At 42.5% G+C, this 18,220-nt stretch overlaps 1 protein-coding gene across 1 annotated transcript; it reads right to left on the bottom strand.

Moving 5' to 3' along the window:
- Positions 1-2,782: 2,782 nt before the first annotated feature.
- On the bottom strand, positions 2,783-17,518 carry LOC138293818 (keratin, type II cytoskeletal 5-like). Its single transcript, XM_069233142.1, has 9 exons — positions 17,078-17,518; positions 10,770-10,987; positions 10,124-10,184; positions 8,877-8,972; positions 7,676-7,840; positions 6,429-6,554; positions 5,806-6,026; positions 4,319-4,353; positions 2,783-4,228 (listed from the first exon to the last, which is right to left on the bottom strand). Exons 1-9 carry the CDS (start codon positions 17,516-17,518, stop codon positions 3,972-3,974), a joined length of 1,620 nt encoding a protein of 539 aa, XP_069089243.1. The 3' UTR covers positions 2,783-3,971.
- Positions 17,519-18,220: the final 702 nt, after the last annotated feature.

Here is an 18,220-nt window from a genome sequence, read left to right as displayed (position 1 = left end):
CAGAACAGATTACAACACGTCGAGAAGAGCAGCACTTGTGTGCCTTTATGCTCGACCTAAAAACGACCCACAGGACCGGGTTCAAGCTGTGGGCAGGTCATTGCAAGCAAAACCAACATGGTATCAGGTATTCAATCAGAGGGCGATGATGTAAAGAAATAGTGTAAGAATCTAAAATGATTAGTGCTTGATGATTCAGAAAGACATCAAGCCATGAGAGGAGAAATTCCTGCTTGTGTTTGACTGGATTCAGTACCAGGCACAGCAAAAGATGGAGATCGGTGGGACATCAGAGCCTACTGACACCCAAAACACTGCAAACGCCAGTGTAGGAGACACATAGACTACATTAGTTTGAATGCACATGCATGCTTATTTCTGTATCTCATTTGCAGGTGATACACTCGGTACACACTTAAGTAGACTCTGCTGAAGTAACACCTACCCATACTTGCCTCCATCCAACCCGGCATGAGTAAGAGCAAAGTGGCAATGATGGGTCAGCACGCATTATACAAAACTCCAGTCCAATGACATCCTTCACAAGGGGCCAGAGAATGACACTCTAGTTGTACAAGAGACCTGGCGTCTCACGTAGATCTGTAAGCCGATACCATCAACAAGGAAATAAAGTCAGTCTCTAGATGACGAGTAATTCATAATTTTATATATTACAAAAAGGCCTGCATCCAATTCTGACTAAGGTGATTTAGTAGGATGAACAACTCTGTACTGATTGAATGGTTAGCCAATGCAGGACTAGGCAGAGCGTTGCTAAAATTGTGCTGTAGGCCTTTCAGATGAGCTTTCGAACTTGTAATGTATTGTTGCCTTTAGTTTTCTTTTTTAATGCTTACCTTCACCTTCTGATCCCACTAACCCACTCCTTTAGATTGATAGCACGTAATTATGTTGATGGAAGGCTGTTACTTGTCAGTCTGTTCACGACGGTGACAAAAAGGTGTAATTCATTGCTGTAATGCATGCTAGTGATACATAGTCGAATGACACAGCATGCATTTAAGTCAAATCCTTCGAAAGCAGATGTTTATCTGTGAGACAATCTGAATCATGGCTGTGTTTCAGCTTTTTGGCCATATAATATAGCTCATTGCCCTCAAACTGGTCTCTGAGGTCTATTATGTGGGAGTTATCTTTGATAAAGCTCTCTCTATGAATGGTTAGATATTTACCAGAATAAAAACAGATAACTGCATTATGTGTCCCCTGTGGAGATTGATTCATTGTCTGGCCTATTGCCAATAAGTGTGGCACTTTTGCAGTCCCATGCTGACCTCTTAAAAGACGTCTACCTGGGACTGCCAGACTACCAACTAAAGTGCCTCCAGAGACTTAAAAACTCTGCTGTCTGACTCTTCTTGGGTGTGGGACATGTGCCTCATGTGACAGCAGTTCTCTTCGCTGCTTCCTCTAAGGTGAAGGACTGAGGTTAACCACACGTACATGAAGCACCAAGAATTCTTTAATCCCAGCCTTCTCTTAGTGCAAGGGGAAATTGTTCAGTATACATCAGCGTATTTTAGTTTTCGGGAGCTCTGCCTAAGAACATTCCAGAAAATCTCCAACGGGGGGTACAGTCTCTTCAGTACTAGTACCTAGCCTTTAAAAAACAGCCCCTACTTCTATCCAACACATCTTAGACTTCAGAAAATCTTTAAAAAGGTTTCTGTTCTCCACCGCAAAATCTGTTCAAGAAATCTCTTGCGGAGTAAATAATCTTTACATGTTCCATATTGCCCCAAGTCACCTTTTATGTGAAAGTAGAGTTTTATAAGTACAAATAACATAACATAGCATGCTGAAATATCCCTCGTGGTTTCAGTGAGTGAGTGAGTGAATGGACACAAGTCTGTGGTGTAGTGGATCTGCCCATTTGCCACCATCCATAAGTAAACATAAATTATTACAAACACACAAGTAGAATGATATTGGACTCTTCAGAGTAATGGGAGCGTTTAATGAGTACCAAGAGCTCAGTATGAGAAACTTTTTCATCGGCAATAGCTCTTCTTCCCAGAAGACCCATCTGAGACTTTCCTTCACATCAGTTCCATTAGACTTGTCTACATCACTCGCCATCACTCACAATAAATTAGATTCAATTCAAAAAGTTGAAAAAAGCAGAGGACACACCTGTCATTGTAATCTGTAGTTTAATGAATTACGGAACATCCCAAAGAGGCAGCAGATTCAAGCAAGAAAAAACAGAAGCCACAAAGGACATTTCTCCGAAATATGCTTATGGAGATATACATACATATGTGTCAGGGATACAAAAACACTGCCACCCCCTTCATCATCCGTAGTTGACATAATGCTAGGACTCAGCATGTTGCCTAATGAACTTTACCAATGAAGATGTATTTCATTCTGTTCATAGAACCTTCCTTGCGTTGTAGCTCTCTCACGCAGTATGAATAAGACCAAGAAAAGCAATGAAAATGGCCTTTATTAAAAAAAAAAGGAAGAACCACCATTTTGAAGTGCAAAGATGCTGTAAAAATGCAGTAAAGCAGTTGCGCTAAATGTGGCTTATCTTAGCAAAGGGAATGGCTGGTAGCCCACGTGAGAGATTACAGGACACCTGCTTTGGAACAGTCGGACCGCAAGCTCTGAACCATCTACCAAACTGAGAAGCAATAGGCTTCCCTTTGTCTCTTGGCTCTGTGGTAGCCAGCCTATGTCAAGGGCCAGTCTGACTATACTTAAACTTTTTCTAATAAATAAATACAGAGTTTGCAGTATGAAACTGTTACTGGGGATCTCATCCTTGGAACTGGGGAATGTGAGAGCTATGCAGCATGCTCTGTTATAAAGGGATGCAACATAGCCATCAGTAGGGCTACTCTTACCCTAGCACAAGCCCCTTACTTCCTATTTCTTTCCTCCATTCTATTCAGTGAGCCTTACTGTGAACAGATCTGCTCACCTACTGCGGTACTAATCTACTGGGACTCCCACAGAAGGTTTATTAAGAGCAAATTCGTGGGTGAAAGCCCTAGTTGTATTTGGAGGAAAAGGAGTGAGTTATTATATGTAAACAGGGGCAACATTTTTGTCAAGCATCTGACATCTCTCATACTCGCCAAAGGATGTGTTTTGTGTATTTTATGTAAGTTTTTCCTGGTCATATATTTACATCCAGTTTTCACCCATGGGAGACTGGTTCAAGCAGACAATTTCTACTGAGAACTGCAACACTGTTGTGTACTTAGTCACTAGACGTGTTGTGCCCAAAACAGCCTCCTGTCGGTATCTCGCGTGTTTTTTGTGGATGAGGTATGCCTTTAGGAACACACTTCAACCAGAAGTAAAACGTGTCATATGTAGTACACATACATTTTGTGAAATTTCTGCCTATTACACAAGGAAAGTATTTTATAATTTTGCACAGAAGACACACAATATGCTTGACCTAATGTAAGTGTCACAGCTTTATTGGGGTCGATATTCTCTAAACACGAACTGCGCCCTACAGTCAGGGCTGTTTGACTCACTGTCATTTTCGACCATTCACATCGGGGCATGGTCATTTTGGAGTCACCGCGAACTAGTTTTAAAGTCAACAGTACCAGCTGGGTGTTTACTGGAGCTTAGACCAGTGTGTGAAAAGTAGTGCTCAGCACCTACACTTTTTGTCATGTAAATCGTGTCCTGACCCTAGAAACCTGTACATAGGCCCTCATTGCCTTCGGAATACACACGTGAAAACTCAGTAATATATGTTTATAAGTAAATGACCACTCTGGACTTTGTATTTTGATTTCATGTCTCTTGGAGAATAAAAACATCGTTTTGGATTGTTTTTGGATTGGGGAAAGCATTAGGGTCCTTGAGCGCGCAGAACAATTCTCATTATAGTTAAGGTCCAGTTTGGTTGCAGGTTACTAGCGGTCCATATCTTTCTTCGGGAAGGCCATCGGCGCGGGACGGGCGGGGGAGCTGGACATTTAGTATCGCCCTCCGCCAGAGGACTGCATGGAGTATGAGGTCTTCTTCACAACTGTCGTGCCACCACTTCGTCCGCTTCCGCTGCTGAAACCCATTCCACCGCTTCCTCCTCCGAAGCCAGACCCTCCGCTAAAGGCTCCTCCTGAGCCCCCGTTTACGCCATATCCGGAGAAACCTCCGGTGCTTCCGCTCATACCGCTCATACCGCCTCCGAGGCCTCCTCCCACGGAGCCCCCTGCTCTGCTGCTGACTACAGCTGTAACGAAACCAGAGGCGGAGATCGACAACATTTAATTGACGAAAACTGGCAGAATTCCCCCCAAAAGGAAATACTATTCAGACTTACAGACGCTCACGGCGGTGGCACAGTCACCTGACATCCTGTGAAGGAGACATAAAGATAGACTTGTTAATCATGGAATTATAAGCTCATGGAAAGGCCATCTATGCTATGTGGCCACATCATCGGCGCCATGAAGACAGAAACTGCACAGGGCGCTTTACAAAACACCACAGAGTGGTTGCATGCGTTTTGCATATTGCCTCTGGTGCAACTCCAATTTCCACAGTCCAAGCGCACCAGTAGATGTGATACAGATGGGTTGTGGCTAGGAAAGATGCCCATCATCGTTAAAGGAGACCAGAGAATAGAGAGATGCGCTTTGAGTCCTTATGTGCCAGGGCTCAGATGACCAATGCAAACCCGATGGCCTCCTCACGGAGACAGCTCTGCCACGCCACCGGTTACAAAGTCTTTTCAAAATATCTTTGAACATCAGTCTAAATGACTGAAACGTCCCCTTTTAATCACTGCTTTGCGACTGTGGGCTACTCACAGAGGGGAAATATAACTGTCATGTCCGCTTTGCATTCTACGGATATTCATTTTATTCAGCAACTACTCTACACGTTCACAAGTATGATATATTTTTTTCTAAAGAAAAATGCAGTTAATTGAAGATTGGAATATTAAGCCAAATGTTGCCTCTGAATCCCTCCGGTAATAAAAATCTTAGAATGGATATGTTATGAAATCTAGCACTACTAATGTTCATCAATGAAACTATTATCAAGTTTAATACGACCTCTGTATCTTCCTTTTTGATCTCCATTTAAACCATGCCCCTGCTAAATTTGCAACTATACGTCATACCTGGTCCCTAAACTCCGTACTCCATCCGACTTTCTTCGGTGCTTGTCTCATAGCCTCCATTTGTGCTCTCTCTTACTCTGTCTGTGGGTTTCTCCCTTATTCCTCCTCTCTCTTTCGCTCTCTGTCTCTCTCTCTCTGTCTCTCTTCCTCTCTCTCACCATCTCTCTCTCTCTCAAACACACACACGTTTGAGCTCTGCTCACTCAGATCCATTTCAGAACTCTTTTCCTGGACTCTAAGCACTGTTCTTGACCTCGCTGTGATCATACTCTCTTATTCTCTCTCACTACACTAGCCTCTCTATGGGACCTACAGGCAAGTATTCCCTACCATTTCATCCAAGCTTGGTCTTAGCAGTGGCCTTCCAGTAACTTTACACTGGGCTCCAAATGTTTTGATATCTGTATTCCACCTAAGATCATACTTTGACCCTAATATTTGTTTTATTGTGAATTTCAGTTGAGGTCCATCTCCATCTCCAAAGTTCTACCAAGTCAACCCCTTGCCACCAGATTAATGCACATTGACCTCCAAATGAACTTTCTCGATCCTCAAATGTAGCGCCTCCATTGGCCCCCCCTGTTTGTGGTCTGCCGCAGAGCTCACTAATGGGCCTCCAATGGATATACCCCTATCTGTTGCAGTGGGTTTTAATGGCTTAGTTCCAATTTAGCACCCACCTGCACTCTTCTCCTTCCAGGAGCTTCTTGTAGGTGACAATCTCAATGTCAAGGGCTAGCTTGGCGTTCATCAACTCCTGGTAGTCACGTAGCTGGCGTGCCATGTCCTCCTTTGCCTTTTGTAGGGCAGCCTCAATGTTAGCCAGCTTGCTTTTGGCATCATTGATGGCGGACTCCCCACGTTTTTCTGCCTCTGTGATAGCCGCCTGCAAATTGGCAGCCTTTGGAAAGAAATGTATTAGTTTTTTCTTATTTAAAACAGACATTTTTATCAGTTACCTATTGTCTCATGAAATTTCACTTGCATGTGCTAGAAACTTTAATTGCCACCTTTAATCTTAAGAACCTCACCTCATAACCAATAAACTAAAATGAGCCAATAAAACTAGTTCCACTGTAACAATGTGTATAATTTTCTTATTTTATTGCAGAGGTATATTTCATAACTGTTTTTATATAGTAAATATTTCTTTACCTGCTTTGCTTGCTTCCTACACATCATGGGCGTTCATGTCTGATAGTTGGTTAGTCATAGCTAGCATTGCTACTTAGAGAATTACTGTCAGTTTTTTTTTTAATCTCAACTCATTCTAGGCGCAGTAGACATACATTTGATACTGTACCTGTTTTTTCACAGTTTCTGCTTCAGCCTTCAGCCTTTGTATCTGACGATTGAGTTCATTAATCTCGGTCTTTGTGCTGCGCAGATCGTTGCCATGTTGACCCGCTGTCTGCTGCAGCTCTTCAAACTGAAAGTAAAAATGATGTGTTAAGGACTAAGGGCCAGATGTAGCAAAGGTTTTTACCCATTCTGTGTCTATGGGAAAAAGTGTTCGTACATATTGCCCTAAGTGTATGCGGTTCCACCACAGGGCTTCCTGTCATTCAGATGGGTAGGAATCTCTTCGCTATTGGTTGTAATGGGAACGACACACTATGGAAGGAGTAGGCGTGCTGCAGGTGGTTCTTCTCCTTGTGGTAATGCTCTATGGGGAACACTGTCCCTTTTTAGTGTAATGGAAAGAAAGTGCACACTCCATCCTGGTTCTTTAGGCTTCAGATAAGAAACCCCATTACATCATTTTATATTGAAACAAAAGGGATGTATGAAGGATATAAGAAAGTGGAGTTTGGTTTGCACAGAAAACACTTTCATTGATGTGCCAAAACAGATGAGGTGCTAAATTGGAGGCAGACGTGAGGGTCAGCCAACCGGAAGAAGAAAAGGGAGAGCCAGCTCTCACTCTGCTGTCATAAGGTGAATTCATAAGTGACAGCCCATTGGGTATAAAAAAGTCAATGTGATGACTGAGAATGAGTCAGTAATCAGTCAGAAGTACATCTTTTGGGGACTTAAGGAGTTACTGATGATCAAAAACCAGTGTTTGCCGTGAGAGACTGAAGTGGATCTTGGTGCTTATACCGAAGAGGCAAGTCTCAGGGGAGACTAAAGAGTCAACAACTGCTCTATCATCCCAAAAACATTGATAATGGCTCGAAGGAGCCAGTGGCCGAAATGATGCACACAATGAAACTGTGCCGTCCACACTTATTAGGACATCCAGCTTAGCATCCACATATAGACTGCACAGCGGCGAATTGGAAACAATTTTGAAATTATATGTAAAAAAATAACTAATTTGGGCCATTTTATAAACGATTGATGAGAAAGCGTATGACTGATGTTTACATTGTGCCTCATTAATTTATCTATGTAATTCAAGCTCTATTGTATTACTATTTGATTGTGAAAGTGGATTTCTTCAATAGTCCCTGAGGGTTACAAATAAGGATAATATCTTTTTTAGTACATAGCACGTGCTCCTGCCGTTTTGCCACTTTATTTCTCTAAATGACAGCTAGTGCTCACCTTTTGCTGGTAAAATGATTCTGCCTCAGCTCGGCTCTTTTTTGCAATCTCCTTGTACTCATTCTCCACCTCGGCAATGATACTGTCAAAGTTGAGGTTGCGGTTGTTGTCCATGGACAGAATGACTGAAGTTTCTGAAATTTGGGACTGCATCTGGTTGATTTCCTGAAAAACACAGCCCAAACACGTTTTGAAGAAAATGGTATCACAAGTCTCTTTTAAAAAGGGACGACTTGCCTTTTGCATTACAGACTGAATATCCCTCCACCTGAGGTAGCATTCTTTATATGTTTAGATTATGCCTTCGATGAAGAGCTGCGTTGTTGTTTTTCAACATCGAAAGTGATGTGCATTGGGTGCCATGCCTTCATCAAGGTTTACAAGCACAGCATTAAACTAGTGGTCAGGAAGACATTTTCAGGCACACAACCAATGCATTTGGGCACTATTAGCTGATTCCACAGAGGGGTGTGTATGGCAGCCCAATTTTGGATATATGGTTCAACAAAAAAGCCAATGGTGTGTTAATGAGTGGCAATGTAGGGGATCTTTTTATCCCAGTAAAAAACTGGGTACATACATATCAACAGGATATAGTCCCAAGAGGTAACAATTTCAGATCTCATTTATGGAAGAAAAAACATTTGAGCAGACTCAGTTAGAGTCCAGTGAGGTATGGTCTGTCTTCCGCATATCGCAATATATTAACCAAAGTATGCCTTGATGCATTCTCTTTTCCATCCTAACAAATTCATCAACAGAGCGCTTTGCCACCGCTTGTCACATTTATGTACGAGTGCTCTGATCATGTGTGGTACTGATTCCTTCATATTAGAAGCCACTGCATCCTGTAAGTATTTCTACATTTGCATTTCAATCACAAGTTAAAGTGTCATGTACTGGTATATGTCAGGCTCTTTGGCCATTTTGCTACCTCTGTTACTCTGCCATTTGCACAGTGGACTGCAGACTTTGGGAGCAGGATGAGCTACATGGCCCACTTATGCCTCAGTGGGCACGTTCAAGTCTTGCCGCCTGCAGTCTGGGGCTGCCTTGAGTATGTTTTCCAGGGCTGGTTTTGCTTTCTATTCCAACCCTGCCTCATTTGTATGCTATTGCCTACTGTCCCTACAACAAACGAGTGCCTCATATACTAATGAAGTGGTGCTTTTACTGGGAAGTACAGTGCTAAGTAACTTACTTCTTCATACACTTTTGTCAGGAAGTTGATCTCCTTAATTAGTGCTTCAACCTTGGACTGCAATTCCACTTTCTTCATGTAGGCAGCATCCACATCCTGTTGAATGCAAGCAAGTAGTCATTGGAAGCATTACCATTAAGAGCAAGAAGTAGAATCTGTGGATCGCTGAAGCTTGGAATGGCCACTCATGCAATATCACTGTCCTACCCAAACACAATAATGGGATTAGCAACACAAAGAGGAGCCAGGCACAACCTCATTGGGAGTTCCAAGTAGGACCTAACTTGATTTTACTCAACAAACCATCATGCACAACAGACTTGTTCAATATACAGAGTAAGATGAAAACACATCTTGCCCATATTATTGCACTGAGAATTCACACATTCTATTTATACCCCCTCTCTGGGACAGGAACCGAAACCCAACAGATACTTGTACAGCAAAGAAATATAAACAACTGAATATTACAACATGATAAAGATGAATTGCATATTTATAAAAATAGCAACTAGACAACTATTTAACACACAGTCCCTGCTCAGTGCACTCACGACCAAAACTGATCACACCACTGAAATTATTAAAATCGTGGACAACTCTGAGATAGGACTAGAAGAACTGAAACTGGAAACAACATGGAGAAAATCACACTGATGCTCCCAGGGTGATTATTCAGCTATGCCGTGTGTCCCTGCATCCCCCTGCCTCAAGACAGCCTTAGAAAACTTGGATTCCTTCATTGGCCTGGTGTGCCACCATCCACGGGGGAATCATGAAACAAAAGAAGCTAAGAGGACATCCCCAGACAAGTTTCTATACCCATTGTCTGTCCCCTTCTGATGACCACACCCAGGTCATAAAACAATCGCTGAAGTACTATGGCAAAATGACCCTAGACAAGGGCACGGGGAATTGAGGATGCACAGGTAGTAGCCATGCCAACAAGGTGGCCATCTCCCTTCATGTTGGAGCGACTAGTTGCGCCCCTCCATTATTTGCGGGTTACATTTCTCAGGATCACACTGGGCTGCTGGGATTTTATCTGATTCATTCGATCACCGTCCACAGATACGTTAAATATAGTTAACTTAATCCGTCATAGAAGGTCTATGCATCTAAACGATCAAAAGGGTTTTGAGCAAACCTGTTTAAAGTGGTTTAACCTTCGCATCTCTAAAATCGTGGAATGTTTGCTCTTGTCATCTGTTTTCATTATTCCACGGATTAAAAGCAGCTTCACTCACCCTTTTAAGCACCACGAACTCATTCTCGGCAGTTGTTCTCTTGTTAATTTCTTGTTCATATCTGTTAAAAGCAATAGAGATCTAGGTAAAGGTTTGTGGTTTTTTAGCACAGCCGCTTCTCTAGACCACAGGCAGCGGAAGGGCAGGATGGACAGCGGCATCAGGAAAGGTTGTCAAGCTGGGTTTGAGGTTGGGTGTCAGCAACACCAGTAGAAGCGAGATGAAATGTCTCAGCCAATTTGTAATAGTGAAATGGCACTGATCGTAATGAATGGGAATCATGATTAGGTTCCTGATCCTTTAATGTAAATATAAAGCTGTGTACTCTTCTCGAGATAAGTTATCCTCCTGAAAATCTACCAAAAAGAATATTTGTCCGGTTTAAATGACTAAAGAGCCAATTTTAGTAACACATATTTCCAAATTCACAACAATCAGCTTTACTTTCAACAATAGGTAATTATTGATTTAGCATAAATCTGCAACGTTTTTAAACACCTTATTTTGGGTGCGAACATGTACTAGACCAGAAAACTGGCAGGTATTCTAATCATAAGCTATTCTTACTGAAAAATAAGCTTGATCTGTGGTGTATTTCAGTACATTCTCTTTTGTAGTTTGTGCAGTATGCTAGTGTTTCACTTACCTAGTCTTGAACTCCTCAACAAGATTCACCAGGTTCTTCAGTTCTCCGTTGAGGCGATGTTTGTCATTTTTCGTGGAGTCCAGTTGCTTCTTTAGGCTGCTGATGTATGCTTCAAAGAGGGACTCCAGGCTCTTTCCAGGACCCTTTTTCTTCTCTTGCTCCTGCAAAAGCTGCCACTTGGTCTCCAGAACCTGATTTTGTTGCTCCAGAAATCGAACCTGAAACCCAGCAAATGTATAAACTAAAGAACTAGAAATGATGTATGAAAGTGAAACTGTTAATAGAAGATCACTTTCAATATGCAATACAACAGTGATAGAGTTGAGATACAATAGTGTTACTAACAGGCTAACATGGAATTAATTGCTAGCAGCAGTGTTTAATTTGTAAATAAAAACGTGCCGTGCCCAGTGCTCTCCTCTGAAACACGCAGCTTCTGCAATTAAATGTGTGAGCACGAAATACTGAGGCAGCGTGATCCTAAAGCCATCCCAGGCCTCTTTAATCCAATTACAGCCACTACCTTCCAAGCCCCTTCAGTTCACTCTTGCAGCTTTCTCTTTTCTCCCTTTGTGAAACTTTTTTATTTTTCTCTTCCTCCATCTTTCCCATATGAGGCGTTTGCTCGTAGAAAATGCTCGAGGCAGCAAAGTGCCAGCCCTCAAAAATAATTGCTGGTGCCCTGCACCGGAAACCACTGGCTCAAATTAAGCACTGGCACAGCTATTTGATGTATAGAATTAGATGGTTACCAGTATTTGAGAATGTGTAGCAACAACTACTACAAGAAGATATTAATAGGCAAAGACGAGATCTTTTGAGGAATAATGCTGGCTGGGTTGCTGGAAATGATTTAGTACAGGGATAACAGAAAGTGAAAAAATACTAGAATGGCAAATACTGCTGAGGTATAATACATCCACTTAAATCTGTATAGTAATGCAGCACTAGATGATTGTGGGCTGGGTGATAAGAAGCTCAGTGATACCTCCTAGATTTAATATTGCTTTCATTTTATTAGAGGAAGTTGATGAGGTTATTGAAGCCCCAACAAACAGAGAGACCAGTGGTCCGAAATGTGTGCCAACGATTTCATTGCATCTTATTTAGATACATGGTTTGTATTGTTAACTACACTCTTCAATAAAATCCTGGAATCAAGTCTAGTATTATCATCCTGGAGACATGAATCTGTTGAGCCAATTTATAAGAAGAGTGATCCTATGGATTTGACTTAGTACTGTCCAATCTCATTGCCTCATGGGACAAAGAAAGTTTTGGGAAAACCTTTGCTTCTAGATTACAGGACTATTTGATCACTAATAGTACCACCGAAGACTAGCATGTCCGCTTCAGCACAATCTAGGCACTGCCGAACAGGGATTATGTCTGTTTCATTTTTTCATAAAATATGTTACCTCAAAAGGTGGGAGTTTTTACTTAGCCTTTCACATTTCTTAATATTCTAGAAACATTGTAATGTACCGGAAGGGCTAAAAGAAGGGATACTTGCAGTATACATGAGTGATTCCACTGTGATGGTGAATGGCCACAGCACTTCTCCATTAGAGGGGGGTTTCGCCATGGTTGTTGATTTGCCCCACTTCTATTTAATATATTTATGTAATATTATGTCTGGGTGCTTAACTACGTATGAAGTAGATTGCCCAATAGAAAATACCACTTTGTGCTGTGTGTTCCATCTATGGACGACATGGCATTGCTGATAAGGAAAGAAAATAATTTGCATAGGCTTTTGTTTGTATTTCAGGGCTAGTGAAGAGCAAGGAAACTAGAGGCGGATACACCAAAGTCACAGTCTTACTGGTGGGACAATGATATTCCCTGAAGAGATCCTTTTCATTGAACATTCATAGGTTAGAAAAGTCATCTTCTTTGATTATTTAGAAATCCTTTTTTGAAAAAAAAGTTGTCTCAATCACAAATACAGAAAAGTTAGGTGTCCTCAACAACAATGAATACATTTTTTAGCACATAATAAAAAAATATGCCCGAGATCGAGCTCTTCCTCATTGGAGGTCTAGAGGGTAAAATGGCAGCCAGTGCCCTTTATGCTGATCAGTTATGAGGGACACAAAAAATAAATGCTTTTGCTAAAGTATTGAAAGAATTTTCGAGGAAAATCTGCATGCCACCAAAGTTCACTGCAATGATGTTGTTAAGATTGGAATTGGAGTCTCATAATGTTGCAGATGATGCTGCAATCATATGTGCAATGCACCTAAGAGTAGACAAATTGGTCCTCTAGAGTTTTGCAAGCAGCCTTACTAGAACACCTAATGGCAGATCATGCGGCAACCCTTCCCTAGGTTTCTCACTTTCAACATTGATTAGTTTAGGTCTTGCAACAGTTTGGTCAGATCAGTTCCCGTGAACCCAGACAACAGCAGGATTGATCAAAAGTAGATAAAGGGATAAAATAAACCATACATTTTTTAACTCTATTCTTGGAAGCTCTTTTGGTCCTGCATTTCACTGTATTAAAGAAACTATGATCCAGGAAAATTAAGGTCGTCTCCTGTTCTACCGTTAACTAGCATCCCTCTACATAAAGTTTTGCCTTGAGATCTTGCCCTCAGGATGTTACACTGTTGTAGGAAGTTGGCTCTGTATGTGCTATTTCAAAGTAAGGAATAGCATGCACAGAGTCCAAGGGTTCCCCTTAGAGGTAAAATAGTGGTAAAAATAGATAATACTAATGCTCTATTTTGTGGTAGTGTGGTCGAGCAGTAGGCTTATCCGAGGAGTAGTGTTAAGCATTTGTTGTACATACACATAGACAATAAATGAGGTACACACACTCAGAGACAAATCCAGCCAATAGGTTTTGTTATAGAAAAATATATTTTCTTAGTTTATTTTAAGAACCACAGGTTCAAATTTAACATGTAATATCTTGTTTGAAAGGTATTGCAGGTAAGTACATTAGGAACTTTGAATCATTTCAATTGCATGTATACTTTTCAAGTTATTGACAAATAGCTACTTTAAAAGTGGACACAGTGCAATTTTCACAGTTCCTGGGGGAGGTAAGTTTTTGTTAGTTTTACCAGGTAAGTAAGACACTTACAGGGTTCAGTTCTTGGTCCAAGGTAGCCCACCGTTGGGGGTTCAGAGCAACCCCAAAGTCACCACACCAGCAGCTCAGGGCCGGTCAGGTGCAGAGTTCAAAGTGGTGCCCAAAACGCATAGGCTAGAATGGAGAGAAGGGGGTGCCCCGGTTCCGGTCTGCTTGCAGGTAAGTACCCGCGTCTTCGGAGGGCAGACCAGGGGGGTTTCGTAGGGCACCGGGGGGGACACAAGTCCACACAGAAATTTCACCCTCAGCAGCGCGGGGGCGGCCGGGTGCAGTGTAGGAACAGGCGTCGGGTTCGCAATGTTAGTCTATGAGAGATCTCGGGATCTCTTCAGCGCTGCAGGCAGGCAAGGGGGGGGTTCCTCGGGGAAACCTCCACTTGGGCAAGGGAGAGGGACTCCTGGGGGTCACTTCTCCAGTGAAAGTCCGGTCCTTCAGGTCCTGGGGGCTGCGGGTGCAGGGTCTCTCCCAGGCGTCGGGACTTTAGGTTCAAAGAGTCGCGGTCAGGGGAAGCCTCGGGATTCCCTCTGCAGGCGGCGCTGTGGGGGCTCAGGGGGGACAGGTTTTGGTACTCACAGTATCAGAGTAGTCCTGGGGTCCCTCCTGAGGTGTTGGATCGCCACCAGCCGAGTCGGGGTCGCCGGGTGCCGTGTTGCAAGTCTCACGCTTCTTGCGGGGAGCTTGCAGGGTTCTTTAAAGCTGCTGGAAACAAAGTTGCAGCTTTTCTTGGAGCAGGTCCGCTGTCCTCGGGAGTTTCTTGTCTTTTCGAAGCAGGGGCAGTCCTCAGAGGATGTCGAGGTCGCTGGTCCCTTTGGAAGGCGTCGCTGGAGCAGGATCTTTGGAAGGCAGGAGACAGGCCGGTGAGTTTCTGGAGCCAAGGCAGTTGTCGTCTTCTGGTCTTCCTCTGCAGGGGTTTTCAGCTAGGCAGTCCTTCTTCTTGTAGTTGCAGGAATCTAATTTTCTAGGGTTCAGGGTAGCCCTTAAATACTAAATTTAAGGGCGTGTTTAGGTCTGGGGGGTTAGTAGCCAATGGCTACTAGCCCTGAGGGTGGGTACACCCTCTTTGTGCCTCCTCCCAAGGGGAGGGGGTCACAATCCTAACCCTATTGGGGGAATCCTCCATCTGCAAGATGGAGGATTTCTAAAAGTTAGAGTCACTTCAGCTCAGGACACCTTAGGGGCTGTCCTGACTGGCCAGTGACTCCTTCTTGTTTTTCTCATTATTTTCTCCGGCCTTGCCGCCAAAAGTGGGGCCTGGCCGGAGGGGGCGGGCAACTCCACTAGCTGGAGTGTCCTGCTGGGTTGGCACAAAGGAGGTGAGCCTTTGAGGCTCACCGCCAGGTGTGACAATTCCTGCCTGGGAGAGGTGTTAGCATCTCCACCCAGTGCAGGCTTTGTTACTGGCCTCAGAGTGACAAAGGCACTCTCCCCATGGGGCCAGCAACATGTCTCGGTTTGTGGCAGGCTGCTAAAACTAGTCAGCCTACACAGATAGTCGGTTAAGTTTCAGGGGGCACCTCTAAGGTGCCCTCTGTGGTGTATTTTTCAATAAAATGTACACTGGCATCAGTGTGCATTTATTGTGCTGAGAAGTTTGATACCAAACTTCCCAGTTTTCAGTGTAGCCATTATGGTGCTGTGGAGTTCGTGTTTGACAGACTCCCAGACCATATACTCTTATGGCTACCCTGCACTTACAATGTCTAAGGTTTTGTTTAGACACTGTAGGGGTACCATGCTCATGCACTGGTACCCTCACCTATGGTATAGTGCACCCTGCCTTAGGGCTGTAAGGCCTGCTAGAGGGGTGTCTTACCTATACTGCATAGGCAGTGAGAGGCTGGCATGGCACCCTGAGGGGAGTGCCATGTCGACTTACTCGTTTTGTCCTCACTAGCACACACAAGCTGGCAAGCAGGGTGTCTGTGCTGAGTGAGAGGTCTCCAGGGTGGCATAAGACATGCTGCAGCCCTTAGAGACCTTCCTTGGCATCAGGGCCCTTGGTACTAGAAGTACCAGTTACAAGGGACTTATCTGGATGCCAGGGTCTGCCAATTGTGGATACAAAAGTACAGGTTAGGGAAAGAACACTGGTGCTGGGGCCTGGTTAGCAGGCCTCAGCACACTTTCAATTGTAAACATAGCATCAGCAAAGGCAAAAAGTCAGGGGGCAACCATGCCAAGGAGGCATTTCCTTACAACTGTTAAGTAAATTGAAGACTATGGCCATTTTGTGCTTGTCACATTGCAACCCTTGAGAATAAACTGCATCTCGTCCTTACCTGTCCTCTCTAAGTTGTTAAAGAGATGGGAGAAAACACTAAACTAATATTGGGATATGGTATTAGAACTAGAAAATAGGCGTTGCTATTGTGTGAAAGTACTGGAGGAAAAATACAAATTAATAATCACATTTCATACTACATTACGGAAGCTTGGAGGATTATGAAAACCAATGTAAAAGTTACTGAATTATTTTTTCATATTGGAAAACAAGTGAGACATCTTTGATGAAGTTGAGAATATTGGCATTTTTTAATCAGTGACATTTCTGCTTTTAAGATTTAAGCTTGATTGAATGATGTATAAGATCAATAAAATAGTAGTCAATTAATACTTTAGTGCATAATTATTTAAAACCTTTACAAGTGTCCATTTATCTAATAAAAATGAGACGTTAACTACTAGTAAATGAGCTAGATTCCTAAAATTATTATATACAAAGCAATTTATCTATGGAAAACCAGATGCATTATTAAAAATCAAAATTATACATTTAAAAGTGAAAACTGTGCTGTATAATTGGAAATGTTACGTGCAGAAGTGCATAATGGATTACATAGGAAGGAGAACTTTGTAAACAAGCAGGTTCTAATAATTTAAGCAAGATGTTTCAAAAGGATTTTAAAAACTCTGCTTCACTGAGTTTGTATCACACTTAATAGCTTCTGAGTTTTGCTACCTCTAAAATACAATTATTGGCATAGCTCTAAAAGACAACTGTTGGCCTTGTTGATGGAAATTATTATTTTGAATAAACATGTTTTTGACTGATATACATATATATATGAGTGCGGGTCGATATTTCTATATTTTAGGCGTTTATAATGTTACATATAACCATTTATTCACTGGTCTTGATAGTAGAATAATTGATCTTCTACTCATGGTAATAAAAGTGAGTATCAAGGTTTGAAGATGAAGGACTTACCTTATCGATAAATGTGGCAAATGTATTGTTGAGCGTCTTGATCTGTTCTCTCTCCTGTGTTCGCACCATTTTGATATTTGGATCGATCTCCAAGTTGAGTGGGGACAAGAGACTTTGATTAATGGTAACTTCCTGAATGCCTCCCGGTGGGCAAGTTGGAAATCCAGGGCCTCCCCCAAACCTACCAGCAGCTCCACCACCTGTGCCACTACCAAAGATACTTCCAGCTCCACCACCAGACCTATAGCCACCCACATAACTGCTGCTACTGCCAGTGGCGGACATTCTTTTGCTAGTCCCTAGATTGTGGTGACTTCTGCTACCAAAGTTGATAGCACCACCGTGTCTAGAACCCCCACCTATCCCCCGAGAGACAGAATGAGAGCTGAAGTTGACTCTGTCACTACTCCCATGCCTTCCGCTGGTCGATTGCTGGGACATGTTGGTGACTATGAGGTGGAATGGCAACGGGAAATGCGACTTGAGGAAAGCAAGTGCCTCTGCTTTGAGATATGTGCTCACATCCTTTTTATATGTATGTTTTTTGGGCTTGGTTGTGAGGAGTAAGAATAGGATATTTTATTGTAGTAATTTGTTGAGTATGTGTTGAGCTGGCAGAAACCCATATTCACTGGCTTGTTAAATATTGCAATACCCTGGCACACACCTAGCACTTTCTATAAAATTTATATATTTGTTGCTAATTGCTAGTGATGCAAAATAACCTAGTTTCCCCTCCAGAAACCCAGACAGAGACTATCTTTTGCAACAGTGAGCCATGATTATGTGAAGATTCCTTTTTACAAGAATGAGGCACATGGGTGGTAAGTCTTATTTTCATTTTTCCAAGATTAGCTTAAGTCATTCCCGAATACTATTGAATGAATCGTTCACTGATTTATGTCCATTCCATTTCTCACCATAGCTGTATGAAAGCAAAGAAGCATATATAAAATACATTGCACAAATCTTGCTTATAAACTCATGGGCATGATCCAGAAAGACCATGAAAAATGTTTGAATTTCACAGGGGCCACTGCATACAGGGGCATTAGTGTGACGTTTTTATGGCAGGCACATACAATTGGATCTGGTTTTCTGGCTATACATATAGGGAATATTCTTGCTTATGATGTTTCATCT

The sequence above is a fragment of the Pleurodeles waltl genome, chromosome 4_2 (genome assembly GCF_031143425.1).
Source record: "Pleurodeles waltl isolate 20211129_DDA chromosome 4_2, aPleWal1.hap1.20221129, whole genome shotgun sequence".
In the NCBI taxonomy this organism is placed as follows: domain Eukaryota; kingdom Metazoa; phylum Chordata; class Amphibia; order Caudata; family Salamandridae; genus Pleurodeles; species Pleurodeles waltl.
This window is presented reverse-complemented; position numbering and strand designations above follow the sequence as displayed.

Bases quoted from the DNA above. Each gene is read 5' to 3' on its own strand.
- LOC138293818 (XM_069233142.1), bottom strand. From the start codon at position 17,518: ATGTCCCAGCAATCGACCAGCGGAAGGCATGGGAGTAGTGACAGAGTC. The intron at 10,988-17,077 runs GTAAGTCCTTCA...GCTGGGTTTCAG, and splicing joins TTGCCACATTTATCGATAAG to GTTCGATTTCTGGAGCAACA. The intron at 6,555-7,675 runs GTGAGCACTAGC...TTTTACTTTCAG, and splicing joins AATCATTTTACCAGCAAAAG to TTTGAAGAGCTGCAGCAGAC.